Source organism: Lampetra planeri, chromosome 54, assembly GCF_965212315.1.
Source record: "Lampetra planeri chromosome 54, kcLamPlan1.2.h2, whole genome shotgun sequence".
NCBI classification, from domain to species: Eukaryota; Metazoa; Chordata; class Hyperoartia; order Petromyzontiformes; family Petromyzontidae; genus Lampetra; species Lampetra planeri.
In genome coordinates this window covers 8,177,874-8,198,908 of record NC_136160.1, presented here as the reverse complement: position 1 = coordinate 8,198,908, position 21,035 = coordinate 8,177,874, and the positions used below count along the sequence as shown (strand labels likewise).

The following is a 21,035-nucleotide window of genomic DNA, read 5'->3' as shown; positions in this document are numbered from 1 at the left end:
CAGCCTGTAGCTGTACTTGTTGATGATATGGACAGGAGTATTAGCAAAAGTGCAATCTTTACGTTGTTGATTTGCACCATTACATATTTTCACGTTAATTTATTTCTAATATCTGTGATTATATGGATCCCCGTCAAACAAATGTGCAATTTCCATCAGCTGATGGCTCGGATGACTGCATTTGTTTCAAATGAAACGCGTTCATTTTTCATAACCTAAAGAAGTTTCACAAAGTGGCTTATGGAATTCATTTGTACAAAATGGTGAATTTTTTTTAATACACAAAGGTTATATGCCGTATTTGGAATGTTTAAACCACTTATCTCCCCAGGAGATACGCATGGGTCAACAACAGTAGAGAATAGGCATGCATAAATGCGGACAGCTCCGTCTCCCCACTTTGGCAAAGTTGTTTTGGAGATCTCACTCTTGCCGCTTGGCCGTTTCCAAAGCTCCAGGAGAACGGAGAGAGGGTGACCCCTGCCGAGTGGCTCAGCGGCAGGGCAAGCAGCTCTCAGCCAGAAAGTCGCGAATTAAACATCTGGTTGGTTGGGGGGGGCGGGGGTTGACTCAGCCCACAATCCTTCCAGGGTCGAGAAAATGAGATGCCACACTTTGTGTGGAAGGAAGTTAAGAATGATTGTCCTACGAGAGACTCTGAATGTGGATTTCCACCACGGCTCAGGACGTGAGCAGCAGGACACCACTTTGACTTTTTTTTTGCGAAAGTCCATTTCCAAAAACTTCAGAATCATCGCGACTCACTCAGCCCCATTGCTGGAAGAATGTCAGTCCACGACGACGAGGGCGTGGAGTCTCGCCGTGAGCCAGCCGAGACTGCGTGTGGTGGGAACACATTGGCAGCCCAAGCCTGCGCACGGTGCCTTAGATGCGGGTGGGACCGTTTGCTGGGAAATGATGTAGCCAGCAAATGGTGGCTTCTGTTGAATTGTAAATTAAAAGCGACCTGGATTGCTTGTCCCGCGAGTCTGTGTCGTGTGCTGTGAGGGTCGGGATCATCGCCCCCCAAAGGCGACATTGCAGAAACTCGTGATTTTGCCAAAAACTCGAACCTCCTCTGAAGAATGTCCGTGACCCCGGAGAGGCACACAGCTGCCGCTGAACACGAGCCACGAGTCCGCTCCAGCTTGGGGTTCTCCACATTTAGTCGCCTCAACCTCTCCTCCTGAATTGGTCACGGTCTAATATAAAGCACAAGTAAATAAGAGTAGCACAGTCCTCTACCTACGAACATAATTCGTTCCCGCGACGCGCTCATAAGTAGAACTGTTCGTAAGTCGAAACGGGCTCATGCACTGAATTTAAACGCCCACATTCACTCCCAGCGCGAGGCCGACTCGTTACATCTCGGGGAGAATCGCTCAGCTGAACAAAATAGTGCCGCGGTTTAATACGCGAACTAGAGTTCGCGTTTTAATGGAAGTTGTGTGGTGGTCATGCTGGGACACGCGAGCGCCAAGCCACAGTACTTACTGGTGCGGGGTGGTTGTGTTACCCCCCGTCCGGAACCCGCCAAGGGGAGGGGGCTGTGGGGTGTGTGTGTGATCCCACAGAACCCCGCCTCTCGGTGGGGAGCGGTATAAACCGGTGCGGACCGGTTGGGTTGCCCATGGCCAGAACCCCTTCGAGGGGAGGGGGCTGGGGGATGCGTATGTAGAGAGGAGCCGACACGAGATTGCAGGGGTCTCGTCCTTTATTCCTTTCCTCCCATTCACACCTGTCGCCAGCCGTCCCAATCCCGTTCCCGCCAAAGGCCCCTCTTTCCCGCCCGTTCTCTCCTTATATCACCTCGATCACCCCTCCCCCTAACCCATCTATTGGTGGGAATCCTTCCCCTGACACCCCTACATCACCCCCCCCCCCGGAGAAAAAAATAACCGTCCTCGGTTCTGCCTCCCCCATGGACCATTTAAGTCTCCCCATGCCTCCCACCACTGACAGTGACGACAGCCCTTACCCCCCCCCCACAACCATACAATGCAATATAACACAACAAATCAATTGCGCGGCCTGCCCAGGTCTCCAGCCAGCATCCCGTAACAGCCCGGACATCCACAGGCAGCAGATGACCGTGGCGGCCCCCTCCTTCGAAGGCCCTCTCGTCGCGGTCCCTGGTTCGGTGGTGCCGGTGTCGCCTTGCCTGGCGCCGCTGTCTCTCCGGCCCCCGCTCGTGCCGCCGCTCCGTCAGGCCTCACATGGGGTGCTGTAGGTGACAAGGGAACCCAGGGCACCGAACCCCCTGCCGGTCGGCGCGTGGTGGTCGGCGACCTTGGCCTGGGTAGGGATGATGATGATGTTGGCAGTGATGTTGGTGGTGATGTTGGTGAAGATGACGGTGGAGAGATGTATGGCTTAAGGCGGGTGGGGTGTACAAACCATCGTCGCTTACCCAGTTGGACCTGGACGCACTGCGGTCGGAGTGCTTTGATGACCTCGACCGGCCCTTTCCAGGGTCGGTGCAGCTTTGGTGAGAGGCCAACCGGCACCTGAGGACAGTGTAGCCATGCCTGGTCCCCGACTTTAAAGGGCTTGGCTGTCACTGTCCTCTCCCGTATCCGTACATTACTCTCTTGGCTCGCGGCCGATGCGGCCTCGGCTGCTTGGCGGGCCTCTCTCAAATAAATGAGGGAGGTCTTTAGTGCCTTCGGCCATGCGTCGGCTCTTGCAGGAATGTCCGTCAGCTGCACCTCAATAGGCGGAACGGGATCCCGTCCGTACATCAGGAAAAACGGCGAGAACCCCGTCGCCGCGTGTGGGGCCACCCTGTACGCCGCTAAGACCGATGGAATGTGGAGGTCCCAGTCGGAATGGTTTTCGTCCACCACTTGGGACAGCATGGCCGCTATGGTGCGGTTAAGCCGCTCTACCATCCCATCGGTCTGGGGATGATATGGAGATGTTCGGACCTTTTTAGTGCCCAGGATAGAGCAGACGTCCTTCAATAGCTGTGAGGAGAAATTCCTGCCCTGATCCGTGAGCAACCGCTCCGGTGCCCCCTTATCAAGGACATAGCCTCCCACGAAGGCATCGGCGATGGTCTGTGCCGTTTGGTCCGGGAGGGCCCACGCCATCGGCCACCTCGTGCAGTACTCGACTCCGACCAACAGGTATTTATTTCCCCGTGGCGTGACCGGCAGCGGTCCCAAGATGTCCAACGCAACCAATTCGTTGACCCTGGTCACCGTGATGGGCTGTAGGGGCGCCCGGCTTACCCGGGGTGGCGGCTTTCGCCGCGCACATTCGACGCAGGTAGCGACCCATCGATGCACGTCAGCGGTCATACCTGGCCAAAAGTACCGACCCTGTAATGTGTGCAGTGTCTTCCGCCCTGCCAGGTGCAGCAGCTGGCGGCCGTGTACGTCCATAACCAATTGTTGACGCAGCGACTCCGGAACTACCAGGCATCGCCGGCGCCCTGTCGGGTCCCATCGCATGAGGAGATCCTCCCATACGATGTACTCCTCCCCCCCTGCCTCTGCTGAGGCGCGTAGTGTTCGCAGTGGGGCTTCCTCCAGCTGTAGCCGTCTCCAATCGTCCAAGGTCAGCCCCAGGTCGTGGTCGGTCAGCTGGACCTCACCCTGTGCGCCCTCCGCCGTGCGTACGGGAGCGATGACCGTCCCCTCCGGCCTCGCCTCCTTGCAGCGTGCCCCGCCTGTGGTGCATGCACAAGGGCCCTGGGGCACCAGTCGGGACAATGCGTCTGCGTTGGCATGTCTGGTCCCTTTGCGATGCACTACTTGGTACCTGTACTCCTGCAGGCGTTCTATCCATCTGGCCAGCTGGCCCGAAGGCTGGTCGATGCGGAGCGAATACTGCAAGGCCGCGTGGTCAGTGCGGACCGTAAATTTGCGACCATACAGGTAGGGTCGGAATTGCTGCACAAAGTGAACGACTGCCAGGAGTTCCCTACGTGTGACGCAGTAGCGCTGCTCCGCTGATGAAAGCACGCGACTACCATAGGCGATAACCACCTCGCGACCCTGCTGGACTTGCGACAAAACACTGCCGATGCCCACATCGCTGGCGTCCGTGTCCAGGATAAAGGGGAGGCCAAAATCCGGAAAGGCCAATGGTGGTGCATCTGTCAGACGTGAGCGCAGCTGCTGGAATGCCTCTTCCTCCAGAGGGCCCCAATAAAACCTCTGGTTCTTCGCCGTCAACACGTGCAAGGGCTTGGCAATGGTTGCGAAGTTGGGCACAAACCGGCGGTAGTAAGAAACGAAACCCACAAACCGGCGTACCTCCGGAACCGTTGTGGGAACAGCCCAGGCCCTCACGCAGGCCGTCTTTTCCGGGTCTGTAGCCACTCCCGACTCACTGACGACGTGGCCCAAGTAGCGTACCGACGACTGCATAAGGTGGCACTTCGACGGCTTGAGCTTCAAGTTCGCGTTCCGGAACCGCAGGAACACCTGACGCAATCGGTCAATGTGTTCCTCGAATGATCGGCTGAAAACAATGACGTCGTCCAGGTAGATGAGGCACGTTTCCCATTGGAGGCCTGCCAAGGCCAACTCCATTATGCGTTGGAACGTTGCCGGCGCCGTCTGGAGGCCCATAGGCAGGCAGTTGAACTCGAACAGGCCCTGTGGTGTCCGGAATGCTGTTTTAGGCCGGGAGTCCGCGTCTAGTGGGACCTGCCAGAACCCGGACAACAAATCCAGCGTACTGAAAAATTTTGCTCCCGCCAGTGCATCCAATGAGTCGTCGATACGTGGTAGGGGATATGCGTCGGCCAGCGTGACGGCATTGAGGCGTCGGAAGTCCACACAGAATCTCAGTGACCCATCTGACTTCTTGACTAGGACCACCGGTGCCCCCCAGGGACTCGAGGATGGAGAAATTATGTCGGCCCGCAGCATCTCCTGCACCGCTTGTTGAATGTGCCCTTTTTCCATTGGGCTCATTCTATATGTGTTTTGGCGCAGGGGTGCGGCATCTCCCGTGTTGATGTGGTGCTGTGACAGATTTGTGCGCCCTAGGTCGAACGGTCCCCGGCTGAACACGTCCGAGAACTCCTGCAATAACGAGTGCAGCTGCTGTTTCTGGTCGGGCGGCAATCCCGGCTCAGGCCCCGCCAGCTGGTCCATCCACGATTTGGCCCCTCTGTCCTCGGACTGGCTGATGCTGCCTACAAGCTCGGGCTCTGTCCCTGGGGCTCCTAGTGACAAGGGACTAACGTGGGCCAGAACTGTTCCCTCCTGCACCGTCGCTGTTCTATCGGAGGTGTTCAGCACCTGAATGAACAGATGCTGGTTCCTCTGTACAATAGTTTCGGCCCCCACCAGCGCATGACGATCCATGGCCGCTGACGCCGGAGACACCAGGATGGGTGAGTCTGGTCGGGCTGTCACGAGGGGGGACCGATATTGCAGCGGAACCAGCATCTGGGCTGCCGGGGGAATGGAGACAGACTTACTGACCAGAGCCTGCACGTAGGGTACACCCCGGCTGGCCCCCTCCGCCTTTAGGAAATGGAGATGCGTTCCCTGGACTTCCACCCGCCCATTGGCCAGATCGATTTTCATTGGCATCCGCCTCAGAAAGTCCGTCCCCAACAGGCAGGGTACGGGCAACGTTGCGGAGACAAGGATGGGTCCTGCTACCGAAAGCTGCCCAATCTGTATCGGGGCTTCAACCTGGCCCAGGAAGCCCATGCTGCCTCCATTTGCTGCAATGAACGTTGTCTTGACGGGGACTAAAGGTCGGATTTTATCCGGCAGCATCTCATGCATGGTGCTCGAGATGATCGTGGCTGATGCCCCCGTATCGACCAAGATACGTGCCGACACTCCCGCGATTTCACCGACCAGGACCGAGGTTCCTGACGTGGCCGCTACCACCCGCCTTGCCAGCTTCCTCCATTGTGTGGCTGAGTCCGGCCACTGACCAGGCGGCGTCTCGTTATCCTGTGGTGCATGGTGAAATGATGGGGGATGGGTGTGGATGGACTGAAGATGGGGTTCCTCCCTTTGGAGTGCGTCACAGCAGGGTGAACGCGCCCTTGTTACATAGTGTGGGCTTACCCCTGGGTTGCGGGCTGGGCTCTCTATGTAGTGCAAATTGCCCCCCCTAGGTGACGTAGGATGGGCCCCCCTTGTGGTGTGGGGGGGCCCCCCCATTGTAGGGGGCGGTGGGGACTGGGGGGTGGGCCTTCCCGTGAGCCCCTCCCTTTCCTTTGTCACGGGGGCGTGGTCCCCCTGGTTCCGTCTCGCTCTGTCGCAAAGCGGTGGTGAGGCGGGTCGTGGAATTGCTCCAGGGCGCAATGTCAATCGTGTGGGCTGCCTCCGCCCCCGGGCCGTTGCCCCTGGCAACTCGCCGGCGTTGCAGGTAACTGGTGACGTCACGCCCGCCGGCGACGTCACGCCCGCCGGTGACGTCACGCCCGCCCGCGAACCCACGCCCGCCCGCGACGTCACGCCCGCCCGCGAAACCCCGCCCACCCGCGACGTCACGCCCGCCCGCGAAACCCCGCCCGCCCGCGACGTCACGCCCGCCCGCGAAACCCCGCCCGCCCGCGACGTCACGCCCGGCATCGACGTCGCTGCCGGCCGCGACGTCACTTCCGCCCGCGACGTCACCTCCGCCCGCGACGTCACCTCCGTCCGCGACGTCCCTCCCGGCGTCGGCGCGACTCCCGGCGCGGTCCCCGGCCTCAGCACGATCCCCGACGCGGTCCCTGGCCCCGGCGCGATTCCCGGCGCGGTCCACGGCCCCGGCGCAATTCCCGGCGCGATCCGCGACACCACTTCCGGCCGCGACGTCACTTCCGGACGCAACGTCACGTCCGTTCGCGACGCCACTCCGGGTCGCGATGCGACCACAGGCCCCGGCGCTATCCCCTTCCCCCGACCAGAACAGCGGGGACCGGGAAACGACACCACCGGCGCCCACCCCGAGGAGACTCCCGGTGAGTTCGCGGCGTCGGAATTGTAATTACCCGGCCCGACCGAGAGGCCGGGTGGGACGGCGTCACTCGCCTGGCTCCTGTCGGCGTTCGGCCCCGGCAGGTTCCAGGTGACGTTGGCGGCCTCCGGCTCCGTGCGGCACCCCCTCGCCACATGCCCCTCTCGACCACAACGGTGGCAGACCCACGGGGCGTTGCGTCGGGGGGGCTCGGCGCGATGTTGTAGAGGCGGCTGCCAGCGACGCGGCGGCTGGTCCCTCTGCTCCACCAGTCCCCGGATCGCCGCGTACACCTCCCGCAGCGATGGCTCCGTCTCAGACGTCGGCGGTCCGTCCCCAGATGCCCCACCGGCAGCCTGTGGTGACGGTGCAGGTTCGGCGGTTAGTGTCGCTGGACCAAGTAGCGCCGCGGCAACGGCTCGGCTGTTCCCCCCCGCCGCGCCAGCCACCGGGCCCACGGGTGGCGCCTGGCCCATGACCTGCTCGTGGGCTTGGATGGTCCGGGCAGCCCACAGCGAGGTGCGTTCTTCCGGCGTCACTACGGGCATTACAACGCCGGCGCGGCAAGCGTAGGCGATGAGGTGCTCGACCACGAGGTCCTCGAGCGCTTCTTCAGCCAGGCGAGGGAAAGCTCTCCTCGCCAACACGAGCAGCGCCCCCCTGTAGGCTAAAGGGGATTCTTTAGCCCCTCGCTGGCGATCCTGGAACCGTTTAAAGGCTCCTTCCGCCGGGCAATAGATCTCCCCCAAAGCCTCGTAGGCCGCCTGTAGCGTGGACTTGCTGTGCGAGGGAAGGGAGGTGTAAGAGGAGAGTGCTTCTTTGCCCAGAACAGATGGCAGCGCTCGTAGGGCCTCTTCGTCTGTCCACTCGAGAGCGTGGAAGGCAGCCTCGAATCGGCGGACAAACTCCTCCCAATCTTCTTCCTCAGCCACAAACTTGTCGACGGGCCCCAGCCGACGCGGCCGTCCGGCCACCTGCTCTCCGTGTTGGGTGTTTAGCCCTGGGGGTTTTGGCGGGAGCGGCGGCGGCTGGCGTGACGAGGTTGGTTGCGGCTCCTGCCCGGCCGGCTGGTCGGCGTCCGGTTCCCGTGGCCTCTCCTCCCGTAGTACGCGTGGGGGTGGGGGTCCCGGCGCCGGCGGGCCCCCCATAGGGAGCCTCTGCAAGAGCTCCTGGAGCGCCCTCTCCACGCGGGCCATGCGGTCCTCCATGCGATCCTCCAGGCGATCCGGGCCCCCTTCTGCTGCTTCTGACAGCAGGCCCCCTTGTTGCCCAGGATGTGAAGGATCCCCGGCCCCTGCTTCCTCCTCCCTCGGCTCCCTCCCGCGAGGATTCTTCTTTGTAGCCATTAGGATCCCACCGCTGCCACCAAATGTAGAGATGAGCCGACACGAGATTGCAGGGGTCTCGTCCTTTATTCCTTTCCTCCCATTCACACCTGTCGCCAGCCGTCCCAATCCCGTTCCCGCCAAAGGCCCCCCTTTCCCGCCCGTTCTCTCCTTATATCACCTCGATCACCCCTCCCCCTAACCCATCTATTGGTGGGAATCCTTCCCCTGACACCCCTACACGTACGATCCCACAGAACCCCGCCCCTCGGTGGGGAATGGTATAAAAGGCAGGATCTTGAGAGCAGAGGGCAGTTCGCCTCAAGTCAAAGCAAAGAAGCCGCCTGAAGACAAGACCCTGGACCCCAAGCACCGGCGGCCTTCTCAGTGCTGTGCCAGTGGTCAGGAGGCTAGGACCCTGAGGATCCCTCAGCCCGACGTCATTTTAAGGGCCGGGTCTGGATGGGCCAGTGGTCGGGGACCCACCGAGCCAGTGGTGGGTCAGCCTCCCCGAGGTCCAGCTAGCCGGAGGGCCATAGGAGCCATTAGCCCGGTGGCTAGGATACATTAGCCCAGAGGCTGTACCTCCCTAGGTCGTGGGTGGAAGGGGCCGTTACCCCTTCGTGTTAGTGATCTAGTTGTGTTACTGTGATAGTTATAAATAAAACGTGTTGCCTCCTACGACTACTCTGTCTCCATACAAGACTGCTACAGTTTTTATCGCGAGTGCGGGTATTCATAAGTCGGGAACTATGTACAACTTACGCAAAAGTCTAGGTTGCTTTTGTTTCAAACAATGGACCTCAAAAAACAAATTCCAGAGTAAGGATCAAGGGCAAGAGAAAACAAGAAACTGTTTGCTTGCAAAGAGCGATGCTCGAGAATAAGGAAGGATTTCCAAGGGGCCACAGAGCAAGTCACACGAACAGGACGAATGGTAATGGTGGTAAGAGTAGACTTGCTCGGTTAATGTTGTGGCGACTTGAAGTTAAACGACTTCAAGCGAAACCAGGTTCCAGGGAGATATTTTATTCACCAGCTGAAAACCATTACAAATACAGTACCATTTAAAAAGATATTAAACAGACAATTTGATAGAAGAGTGAGTTTTAATACATTTCATGAAAAAAATAGTTTTCTGTACTCGCTAACGATGATACGGAATCTTGACTTAAAGCTTTCGTGACTGCAGATATCTCCGTGGCTTTACTGAAAGACCCAAAGAAGATGATGCAGAAGCTTGGTGGAATGCAATGCATGAGTGAACGGTGGAGTGAGAGAGTGAAAGTGGTGGATCGTCCGGCCGCTGCTCTCCTTGCTGTTGCTGAGCTCTCCCCCCACATGTAGTGCCCGCTCGGTCGGTGCGGTGCTCTTAATCTCACTGTCGTTGGCGTGAGGCTTCGAGCGATGCCAAATAATCTATTGCGCATTCCCCTTCATCAAAACGACTTAACCCGCCTAATTTAGTTTCCAACGTTATCCTATTAGTTTTCTTATTTTGCATGAGCTGCACTAACACTGTATGGGCGTTCTTGAATCACGGTGATGAGAGATAAATGTTAATAAATATATCAAGGGATTTAAACAAGAGAACGCAACACGACCTAAACACTTTTGAAACTGCGGAGGGGTTTCGCTTTGGGCCCGCTGTGCGTCGCTCTGTCATCCGGGGGCGTTGCCGAGCCACTCACTGTGCCGCACAGCCGCCTCGCTCTCCGCAGTGGAAAGTACAGTAGCTGCCCGTTCGTAGCGACGTTATAGATCGGATACCGCGCGACGTTAAGTGCAGAGATGGGTCGTGGTTCATCACCGACTTTGTAGAAAAACAACGTTCAACGGGCCGACGATAAAAAAGGAGTGACTGCTTAGTCTGGTTACATTTTTATCAACGCAGTGGAAGTCCGTGTCCACAAGAGGGCAGGCATCACGTCACCGCGCCCTGTATCGCAGACATACATTAAAGCGGGAGCGTCTCGTCATTTTTTTTACCCCCAAAAATCACCAACATCCTTGAAAATTGTCTATCGATGAAATAATTTCAAGTCGAATGCGGAACCCTAACAATAACTCGGTGCTGTATTACCACGTAAACATGCAGTCCTCGACTTATATGATAGATTTTTTACATTTATTTAATTTAACTCGCACTTGGAAACTCAACCGCGTAACTATTTTGTTCAGTGGAGCAATCATCCGTGAGATGTAATCAGTCAGCCTTGCGCTGAGAGTGAGTATTTGTGTGTGCAGCTGCGTGCGTGTGAAAGTAGTGAAGCCAGAGACCCACAGACTCGCAGTCCCCCAGACACACACAAACACAGAGACTCACAGTCTTATAGACTCACACGCAGAAGCACGAGTAACCACAGACAAGTGGGAAGGCAAATTCCGGGTCTTGAGTCGGGGCAAACAATTGCCTAATATCCGTGGTCCTCCAAGTTTCCAGCCAATGATTAAGTGTTCATACATGTGTAGGGGTGTCAGGGGAAGGATTCCCACCAATAGGAGGGTTAGTGGGAGGGGTGATCGAGGAGATATAAGGGGAGAACGGGCGGGAAGAGGGGGCCTTTGGCGGGAACGAGATTGGGACGGCGGGGGACAGGTGTGGATGGGAGAAAAGGATTAAAAGACGAAACCCCTGCAATCTTGTGTCGGCTCTCCTTTACACATGTGGGTCCAAACTGGAGCACCAAGAGAAAACGCAAAGGTACGAGGCGGGCAACACTCCATCCCCGTACAGTTAAAACGGATGATGATGAATACACACGCCGACTGCCTTCTCCTGGCAAGCCAGGGCATGGAGACCTTGAGGAAGAGGGGAATGGAGTTTGCCGACATCGAAGTGATCCACTAACCCTCGCTGCCTCCACAGTACTGGGTTATAGGTCACGTGTGCCATCACCACCGGGCATACTGAGTCTCGCTCTGCTCTCTCCGTGAATGTGAACGCAGTACTTTTGGTAGTCACACATTCTTAGGCTATTCGAAGTTGAGGGCTAGGCTTAGGTTTGGCTCTGGCACAAGTGAGCCGGCTCAAAGCCATGCTTAACTTGAGCCGGCTCTGAGCACGGTCCCACAGCCATGCTCAGAATTTTAATAGAGCTGAGCCTGAGCCAAGCCATGGCTGAGCCACTCATGCATTTGTAAAAGCAACTGAGTGCTACAGTCCAAGCCAGAGCTGAACTGTGACAAAAAAATACAGCTCTGCGCAAGACTATCATCACCAAGTAAGGGGTTATGTGTCACAGACAGTCTGCAGTAGTTTGGCAGCAGGGACGATGTTGCTATGTGTAACCCCAAATTGAGTGTCAGCTTGAGGATGCATAGCCAATGTTAGTACAATAAATCTTGATTTGAAGCTTTCGTGACTGCAGGAATCCATACTCTTTGGTTCTTTCAGTAAAGTCACGTAGGTATAAAATAAATCACGACGTTTCGGGCGCAACTCAAGCGTCCATCATCAGGTGGGAAAGCCTGATCTGCTGCTGAGGCAGAATGTTTTAAATGGTTTGAAATCGGTGTAGCCCAAGGGTCATAAAGAAGTGGGCGGGGCTAGTTATGTTAATGTGAGAAATAGCATGTAAATGTAAGATCGGAGAGCAGCCTCCTCGACGAGGGCACGGAAGTGGCTATGTTAATGTGAGAGATTAGCATGTTCATGGAAAATCGAAGAGTGGTACAATCCAAAGGCATGAGAGTGCAATCCTTTGGATTGCACCCTCCACTGCCACACGAGTGGCCATCTTGTGGCCCCGGGCACTGGATGACCTGGCCTTGACCTCCAGCTCCAATTGCTGTAGTGGTGAGATGTTAACTACCTCGCCTGATATACAGGAGGTCGTGGGTTCGATCCTGACCCTGACGCCTGCTGTATATTTGGAGTCGGCATGTTCACCCCGCGGTCGCTTGGATTTTTCTCCGGGTCCTCCGGTTTTTCCCTCCACATTGAATCAACATCGTGCGTTTAGATTAATTATATATCTGCTACCAATTTCCACATGATGACTAGCCACTTCGTTGAACTATAATTTGTGATAGCCAGGTCGCTTCTGAAAAGAGCTATATAGGTCAGTGGACTTTACCTGATAAAATAAACATGTTATTATGCTGGCCGACAATAATAATATGAATAACGTGCGGCGTGTGCTATTGTAGAGACTCGCCAGCATTAATCTTCTGCCACCTGCACTGCCACACAAGTGATCGTCTTGTGGCCCCGGGCACTGGACAACCTGGCCTTGACCTCCAGATCTAATCCCCTTCAGCACCTCGTGTCTGAGTCGGGGTGCTCGTGTTCGACCCCCACAACAATCACAGAGCAATTATAGCGCCGACTAAATCACCGCCGATAACACTATGTAACACAATTTTTTTTCCCGGGTAGAAAGTGTTATTTCGTAATTGCTTACGCCTAAAAAGTATAGAAAATGGATATTATTACAAGAGTTCATGAACTCTTGGAAGTGCTTGCACAAAGGATAGTAACATCTCATCCTGTGTTCTTGGAATCCCACAAACTTTGCTTTGGTGACCAGGACAGTGATATTTTGAAATTTACCTATTTTCAATGAGAAAACGGGCGAATTTTTTTTTTCGTTCACAAGTCAGCAAAAAACCATATGAATCAAAATGTATATGTATTTCTACTAAAGTAATTCAAAAATGACTACACAAGATTTATAAGTGAATAGTTTCTCGAGATTTACGATCATACTGTAAATCCACCCCCAAATGTAGTCTCCCATCATGTTCTTGTTATACTGTCCTTGGTAGCAGCGTTCAAAGTCCAGTATATCCTGGTGGATGCGCTCGCCTTGCTCCTCCGAGTAGACTCCCATGTTCTCCTTGAATATATCAAGATGAGCATCAAGGATATGGACTTTGAGGGGCATCCTACAGCCCATTGTGCCGTAGTTCTTCACCAGTTTCAACCAGCTCCACGTAGTTTTCGACCTTGTGGATGCCCAGGAAGCCACGAATCACTGCGACAAAGCTGTTCCAAGCTGCTTTCTCCTTACTTGTGAGCTTCTTGGGGAATTCATTGCACTCCACGATCTTTTTAGTATCTGTGGTCCGACGAAGACACCGGCTTTGACCTTTGCCTCAGACAGCTTAGGGAAGAAGTCTTGAAGGTACTTGAATGCTGCTGACTCCTTATCTACAGATCTGACAAATTGTTTCATAAGGCCCAATTTGATGTGTAGTGGGGGCATCAGCACCTTCCGGAGGTCCCCCAGTGGTTCCCACTTGACTTGTTCCTCCCCACAGAAAACTCGGTCCGCTGTGGCCAGTCCCGCCTGTGGTAGGTGCGCCTTGGTGTCCCTGCTGTCCCAAAGGCAAAGATAGCAGGGAAACGTGGTAAAACCACCTTGGAGACTGTTGTATATGTCGGGTCTTGAAAAATTAATTTAAAAAATAGAAATTATATGAAGATTGGAAAAATGCGTAATTTTTCGGAGATTATGCAAATGTATGTAATTATGTACTTAAATTATGCTAATTATGGATATACTCGTTTTAATGTATGCTAATGTATGTGATTGTGCAAATGTGGGCAGTTATGATAATTAGGCTTGGCTTCGTTGTCTAGGTTTGTATCACACTGGTCGACACACTTTTTCTGGCTTTAAGGTAATTTCGGGGTGCTAATTCCAAATCTGGCATCAGTTTTTGTCTATCACATCAGGTTTTTGAGATATCAAATATTGCATTTTCAATAAAAACTGCAGAAGAAAAATATTCAATAAATGTGGATATCTACATAAAATTATATTATAAACACACTATCCTAAAAATACAGCACCATATTTTAACACTAAAGCAGTCACTGACTCGCAACAACTTGCAATCATAAGTGACAGAGTTAATTTCGGGTAAAATCAATGAAAATGGGGTATGCCGATAGCATAAAAATGAGATGTGATAAAGCAAATCTGAGATCAGATTTGGAATCAGCACCCTGAAATTAGTCTAAAACAGCTGCAAAAGTCCAGGCCAGAAAAAAATGTGTTTTTTGTTGTTGACCAGTGTTATCAGTCGGGATAATACAATTATTCTCACTTTAACATTTACTGATTATGTCTTAGTGTGTTTATGTCAGGTCTCCGAATTCAACTCTCAACGCAGGATACAGTTCTTATAAATAATATTATTATGCATGAACTCAGGAAAAAACCACTCAGACTCTTTAAGCAATTTTTATTCAAAAACATAACACTCTAATATGCGAACTCTCATGCTTGGAATTATCCACAGTCCCACTGGGGAAGTTCCCCTCATTGATCCGTACCTTTAACCATCAATGATTACATTGTTACATTTTTACAAATTTAATAACATAAAATTCCGAGCAACAATTGGCCATCTTACCTTCCAGAGTTTTTTTGCATTGCTCGCAGATGAAATGAGGTGTGCAAGGTTTGTCTTGATCCCTAACAGGCATGCCGAAATATGCCTTGTAGGCCTCACACATCTTAGCAGATGCTTCCACAGAGTGCTTTTTCGCTCTTGTCTTGATAAATTGGCTGCAGACATCGCAAAATGCGTCTGCCGGATGCTTGCAGCCTCTTGATGCCCTCTCAGAAAAATGCAGATATGTATCCACTTAGGCAGCTGGAACTAAACTGATGGACTTAATATTAATATTTACACTACAATGTATATTACTGCAACGTTCTATAGTGTTCTAGAAGTTACTCCAAGTTTACTCAGCACTGAATCTATCTGGAATGTTCTGGAAAATAGTTACATTTAAAAATATCACTGTCCTGGTCACAAAAGCAAAGTTTGTGGGAATTAATAGCCATTTTCTGTACTTTTGAGGCATAAGCAATTAGGAAATAACACTTACTACCCAGGAACAAAAAAAAGAATAATTGTTACACATTATAATTCAATGCAAATGGGACAAAAGTAACAGCGACCGAATTAGTGCTGTGACCAGAGCGCCAGTGACAGAATAAGCCGCGCTTCGTCGAGTCTGATCAACAATGACAATGAGACTCCACGCTTCTCTTTGTTTTAAGTGTCAGATGTAATTTGGGTGGCCGCGTAGCACTGTGGTTCCACTTGTACCTCACAACGCGAAAGGACCTGGGTTCGATTGCCAACCCAGGTGCCCTTTTTACGTGAAATGTCTATATTCTCCCCCTGTTGTACTGCAGGCTGTGGATAATCGTGTGTGTGAGGCATACAAACACGGTGACCCGAGTTTTCCCGCTCATGGACAACACAAAGTGACGATTATTTCAACCGGTTCTGGGCCTCCCCTAGGTCGACTCAGCCTCAAATGAGAACCTGGTGCGATGTGTAAACATCGCCACGAGGGAGACAAAGGCGACCGGGCGTGGTGTTGGCCACCCGCCTAATGAGCTGCGCAGGCCTTCATAGGTCCTCGCTAACAGCACTTGTCCCAAAATTATAAGGCTATAAGGGGATCTTTGTGTTGTGGTAATACAATATCGCAAGACGAACCAGGTTGGCTGCCGATCTCCAACACCGCAGTGTTATTAACCAGGGCAGCCGTGGGATTGAACCGCGGACCTCTGCAACACTTAGGCGACGACGTTTTAGAAATTGCCTTTTGTCAGAGCACATGATTTGAGAAGGGTCATTTCCCGAAACGTCGGAATCGCGTTGACATTTTTTTTGTGCACCACTGCCAACGTAGCGGCAACAATTAACTTTAAATGTGAACTCGAAAATCGATTGAATTTGCTTTATTGACTTCGTGTGACGTTCTCACAAGCGACCAGCGGATCGCGCCGCCATCTTGGTACGGGCTGTTCCTTGTAGGCGTGAAGTCTCAAGCACGAGACCGCAACAACCGCGCCGCCATCTTGGCAAGGGGTGGTGGGAGGGGGAAGTCGGCGCAGTCCCATGGCGAGCCTGGAGCGAGCCGACAGTGAAGGTGGGCGAGGGTGGCAGCTGCCGTGAGTGAGTCTATGAGTGAGCGGGTGGGCTAGCGGTGAGCGTAGTCGGTTAGCACGTCGCGATGCGAACCTGGACGTATCGAGTTCGCGGCCACCACCAACAGCGGTGATGGGGAGTGCTGTATCTGAACCGGTACTGGGGGTTGCCTAGGTCGACTCAGCCTCATGTGGGCACCTTGTGGGCTGTGTGTAAAGCAGCAGCAGCACTGGAGAGACAAAGGTGGCCGGGCGCGGGGCTGGTCACCCACCCCCTCGCGTGCCGTGCCGGCCTTCATAGGTGCTGCTTCTCGCTAACAGCACTTGCCCCAACAGTGTTAGACGCTATACGGATGAACTTTGTTTTGTGTTTCCAGGTGTTGCATCTGTCAGTCATCCCGGTCAACCCAGAGCTCCTGGCATTGTTCTGTCTTCCTGCCCCGAGCCTGCCACCATCAGTTCGCTGTGTTAATCACCGGGGCTCATAGAGCCACACTCATGTTCCCATATGATGCAATGTTAATCACTGGGGCTCACAGAGCCAGATGAAGGCTCCCATAGGGGCCAGTGTTAATCACTGGGGCTCACAGAGCCAGACGAAGGCTCCCTCCCATAAAGGCCGATGTTAATCACTGGGGCTCACAGAGCCAGACTAAGGCTCCCATAGGGGCCGGTGTTAATCACTGGGGCTCACAGAGCCAGAATAACGGCGAGGGTGGGTGACTGGGCGTCACTGCTGGTTTATAAGTAAAGGGAACCGTAGACTTTTGCTACCAATCACTTCCATAAACAGCTCACCACACCCAGACACTCCACTTCAACCAGACACAGATAATGACCCCCAAGTCGCCTCTAACCGGCTGTTGGGGCAAGTGCTGTTAGCGAGTGGCGCCTATCAAGGTCGGCAAGGCACACGAAGGTGTGGTGTTGCCAGAGCCAGCGCTGTGGCATGGCCACCTCTCACAGCCACACGGTCGTCGTGTGTCAGTGCGGAGCTCTGCCACGTGGCCAGGCAGGAGCTCCCCACCCGGGTGCCAAGTCGACCTGGAGCGCTCCGTGTGTTGCCTGCCCCGCGCTCGCTCGCTCGCTCGCACCCGCCGCCACGTCTCGCGCCGCGCCCTCACGACCACACGGGGTGCCGGCTAGCGCCGCCCGTGGGGAGGGTGTCCGGTGTCTCCAGTCTCTCCTCCAGACTCGCACACGGCTGCTGCTCTCCGCATGTCTGGTGGCGCTGTTCCTGCAAGGACATTCCAGCTGTTGACATTTAGACCTTTTATGGCGGGACCCCGGGGTCCCATAAGCCCCCGGCTCTCGCATAAACATATAATGTAAACAAAAACTTTGCTCTTTTCACCAATGGATTTGAAGGATGGTGGCAAGTGTTGTCTTGTTAAACTATGCCTTTAAAACTGAAAACTGCTTACCTGCAGTACCTCTATTTAAATTCACTAAAAAATGTATACCCCTCTTTCAATCATCGGGGTTCTCAGTGTGAATTTGTGAACACACTCTGTAAACAGTACATAAAATAGTACACGTTTTCAATGCGCTGTTCATATTGTAACAAGCGTTTATACCAATGTCCTCTTATTCACATTGATACGAGCGTTGGGGACTATGGCTTAACCGCAAAAAAAACTATCTGCACAGATGCATATATACGTTCAAGAGAAGTATTATCAAACAGGAGGAATTTACGGTGCAACGCATCTCATCTGTTAAATATCTGCAGGTAATAGGATTGTCATCGATTGATCCTGGCTGCAAACATTGGTAGGTCACAAATACTAATGAAGATAAGAGAGCAGTTTCACTGTATTATGCAAACCGTTATGACAAAGTACTTAAGTCGTGTAGGCAGTTTGAGCAGCTTTGGATAAGACTTATGATCCTGCCCGTACCCGAGCATGGAGCGCATTTAGCTTGTTCAGCTCTTCTGCGCATTCGTCCTCGCCGCTGCTGCGCTTGGACACGACACGACGACGGAACGATCCGCGCCAGGCGGGTCGCGGCGTTTATGTGCGCGGTGGGACGGAGTCGGCAAAAATAAATGAATAAATTACGATTTTGACTTCCGTTTAATCGGGACCCCTGGGTCCTGACATAAGGTTCATTTGTGGGTTTGGGGCAACTTGTGATGATGCGGGAGGTGTCATTGGTGGTAGTCGTGGTGATGGGAGCGGTAGTGCAATGTGCTTCGAACCCGGCGACCCGAGTTCAATTCCCATTCACGGCCAACACCAGTGATTGCGATTATCTTAATCGGTCCTGGGGCTCCCCTAGGTCTACTCAGCTTCAAATAAGTACCTGGTGCGGTGTGCAACTTGGCCCAACAGTCTTTGGTGGTGGCGGTGGTGCCTGGTTAATAAAGGACTTCACAAGAAATGGTAAACATCAATGGGACTCTCACCTCGTCAAATAAAGGACGTCAGTCACTTGAGACGGTGAATTTCAATGGGGGCTCTCGCCTGGCTAAGTAAAGGACATCGTTAGTCCGTGAGTGTAGTGGTGGTGTGGATGGCGGGTGGGCTGGGAGCCAGCCTGCAGGTTGCACTGCGGCGTCGCTGGCGCCGGCGGCGGTGCTGATGCGGTACTCGCCGCGGGTATTAATAGTGCCGCGCACGGAGCTCACGCGCCGTGCGCTCACGTCCCCACAGGAGTCAGGAGCTGCGCTCTCCACATCCCGGGACCTGGTTTGTCTCTTTGGTGGTCTGAGTGAACTATGGACTCTAGAACTTGGTCTAACTATAGGCTCTATAACTTGGTCTAACTATCGGCTCTAGAACTTGATCTGACTATCGGCTCTAGAACTCGGTCTAACTATAGACTCTAGAACTTGGTCTAACTATAGGCTCTAGAACTTGGTCTAACTATAGACTCTAGAACATGGTATAACTATAGGCTCTAGAACTTGGTCTAACTATAGACTCTAGAACTTGGTCTAACTATCGGCTCTAGAACTTGATCTGACTATCGGCTCTAGAACTCGGTCTAACTATAGACTCTAGAACTTGGTCTAACTATAGGCTCTAGAACTTGGTCTAACTATAGGCTCTAGAACTTGGTCTAACTATAGGCTCTATAACTTGGTCTAACTATAGACTCTAGAACATGGTATAACTATAGACTCTAAAACTCGGTCTAACTATAGGCTCTAGAACTTGGTCTAACTATAAACTCTAGAACTCGGTCTGACTATAGACTCTAGAGCCTGGTCTGACTATCGACTCTAGAGCTTGGTCTAACTATAGACTCTAGAACTCGGTCTAACTATAGTCTCTAGAAGTTGGTCTAACTATAGGCTCTAGAACTTGATCTGACTATAGGCTCTAGAACTCGGTCTAACTATAGTCTCTAGAACTTGGTCTAACTATAGTCTCTAGAGCTTGGTCTAACTATAGACTTTAGAGCATGTTCTGACTATAGGCTCTAGAACTTGGTCTAACTATAGGCTCTAGAACTTGGTCTACCTATAGACTCTAGAACTCGGTCTGACTATAGTCTCTAGAACTTGGTCTGACTATAGACTCTAGAACTCGGTCTAACTATAGACTCTAGAACTCGGTATAACTATAGGCTCTAGAACTTGGTCTGACTATAGGCTCTAGAACTTGGTCTGACTATAGACTCTAGAACTCGGTCTAACTGTAGACTCTAGAGCTTGGTCTAACTATAGACTCTAGAACTCGGTCTAACTGTAGACTCTAGAGCTTGGTCTGACTATCGACTCTAGAGCTTGGTCTAACTATAGACTCTAGAACTCGGTCTAACTATAGTCTCTAGAAGTTGGTCTAACTATAGGCTCTAGAACTTGATCTGACTATAGGCTCTAGAACTCGGTCTAACTATAGTCTCTAGAACTTGGTCTAACTATAGTCTCTAGAGCTTGGTCTAACTATAGACTTTAGAGCATGTTCTGACTATAGGCTCTAGAACTTGGTCTAACTATAGGCTCTAGAACTTGGTCTACCTATAGACTCTAGAACTCGGTCTGACTATAGTCTCTAGAACTTGGTCTGACTATAGACTCTAGAACTCGGTCTAACTATAGACTCTAGAACTCGGTATAACTATAGGCTCTAGAACTTGGTCTGACTATAGGCTCTAGAACTTGGTCTGACTATAGACTCTAGAACTCGGTCTAACTGTAGACTCTAGAGCTTGGTCTAACTATAGACTCTAGAACTCGGTCTAACTGTAGACTCTAGAGCTTGGTCTAACTATAGACTCTAGAACTCGGTCTAACTATAGACTCTAGAACTTGGTCTAACTATAGACTCTAGAACTCGGTCTAACTATAGACTCTAGAACTGGGTCTAACTATAGACTCTAGAGCTTGGTCTAACTATAGACTCTAGAACTCGGTCTAACTATAGACTCTAGAACTCGGTCTAACTATGGACTCTAGAACTTGGTCTAACTATAGACTTTAGAACTCGGTCTAACTATAGACTCTAGAACTCGGTCTAACTATAGACTCTAGAACTTAGTCTAAGTATAGACTCTAGAACTCGGTCTAACTATAGACTCTAGAACTTGATCTGACTATAGACTCTAGAACTCGGTCTAACTATAGACTCTAGAGCTTGGTCTAACTATGGACTCTAGAACTCGGTCTAACTATAGACTCTAGAACTCGATCTAACTACAGACTCTAGAACTCGATCTGACTATAGGCTCTAGAACTTGGTTTAACTATAGGCTCTAGAGCCTGCTATGACTTTCCACTTGATAACCTGGTCTGTCTATAGACTTCAGAAACTAGTATATCTCTAGACTCTGGAATATGGTCTGACCATAGATTCTGGAAACTGATCCATATATCGACTCAAACACCTAGTTTCGTCTATATTCTAATATCTCTAAACACAGTCTGTAG

General features: G+C 52.3%; 2 protein-coding genes across 3 annotated transcripts in view; one reads left to right on the top strand and one right to left on the bottom strand.

Moving 5' to 3' along the window:
- Window positions 1-1,923: 1,923 nt before the first annotated feature.
- Window positions 1,924-8,338, bottom strand: LOC144735140 (uncharacterized). The gene is made up of 2 exons (XM_078617571.1): window positions 7,002-8,338; window positions 1,924-2,224 (listed from the first exon to the last, which is right to left on the bottom strand). Exons 1-2 carry the CDS (start codon window positions 8,271-8,273, stop codon window positions 2,213-2,215), a joined length of 1,284 nt encoding a protein of 427 aa, XP_078473697.1. The 5' UTR covers window positions 8,274-8,338; the 3' UTR covers window positions 1,924-2,212.
- A 7,716-nt stretch (window positions 8,339-16,054) lies between these two features.
- The window catches only part of WFS1 (wolframin ER transmembrane glycoprotein), a 46,104-nt gene continuing 41,123 nt past the window's right edge, over window positions 16,055-21,035 (top strand). For both annotated transcript variants that reach the window (XM_078617725.1, XM_078617723.1), the window contains exon 1: window positions 16,055-16,158. In XM_078617725.1, coding sequence (XP_078473851.1) covers window positions 16,128-16,158 — 31 coding nt within the window. In that variant the 5' untranslated portion in view covers window positions 16,055-16,127. The remainder of the gene's footprint in view (window positions 16,159-21,035) is intronic.

Bases quoted from the DNA above. Each gene is read 5' to 3' on its own strand.
- LOC144735140 (XM_078617571.1), bottom strand. From the start codon at position 8,273: ATGGCTACAAAGAAGAATCCTCGCGGGAGGGAGCCGAGGGAGGAGGAA.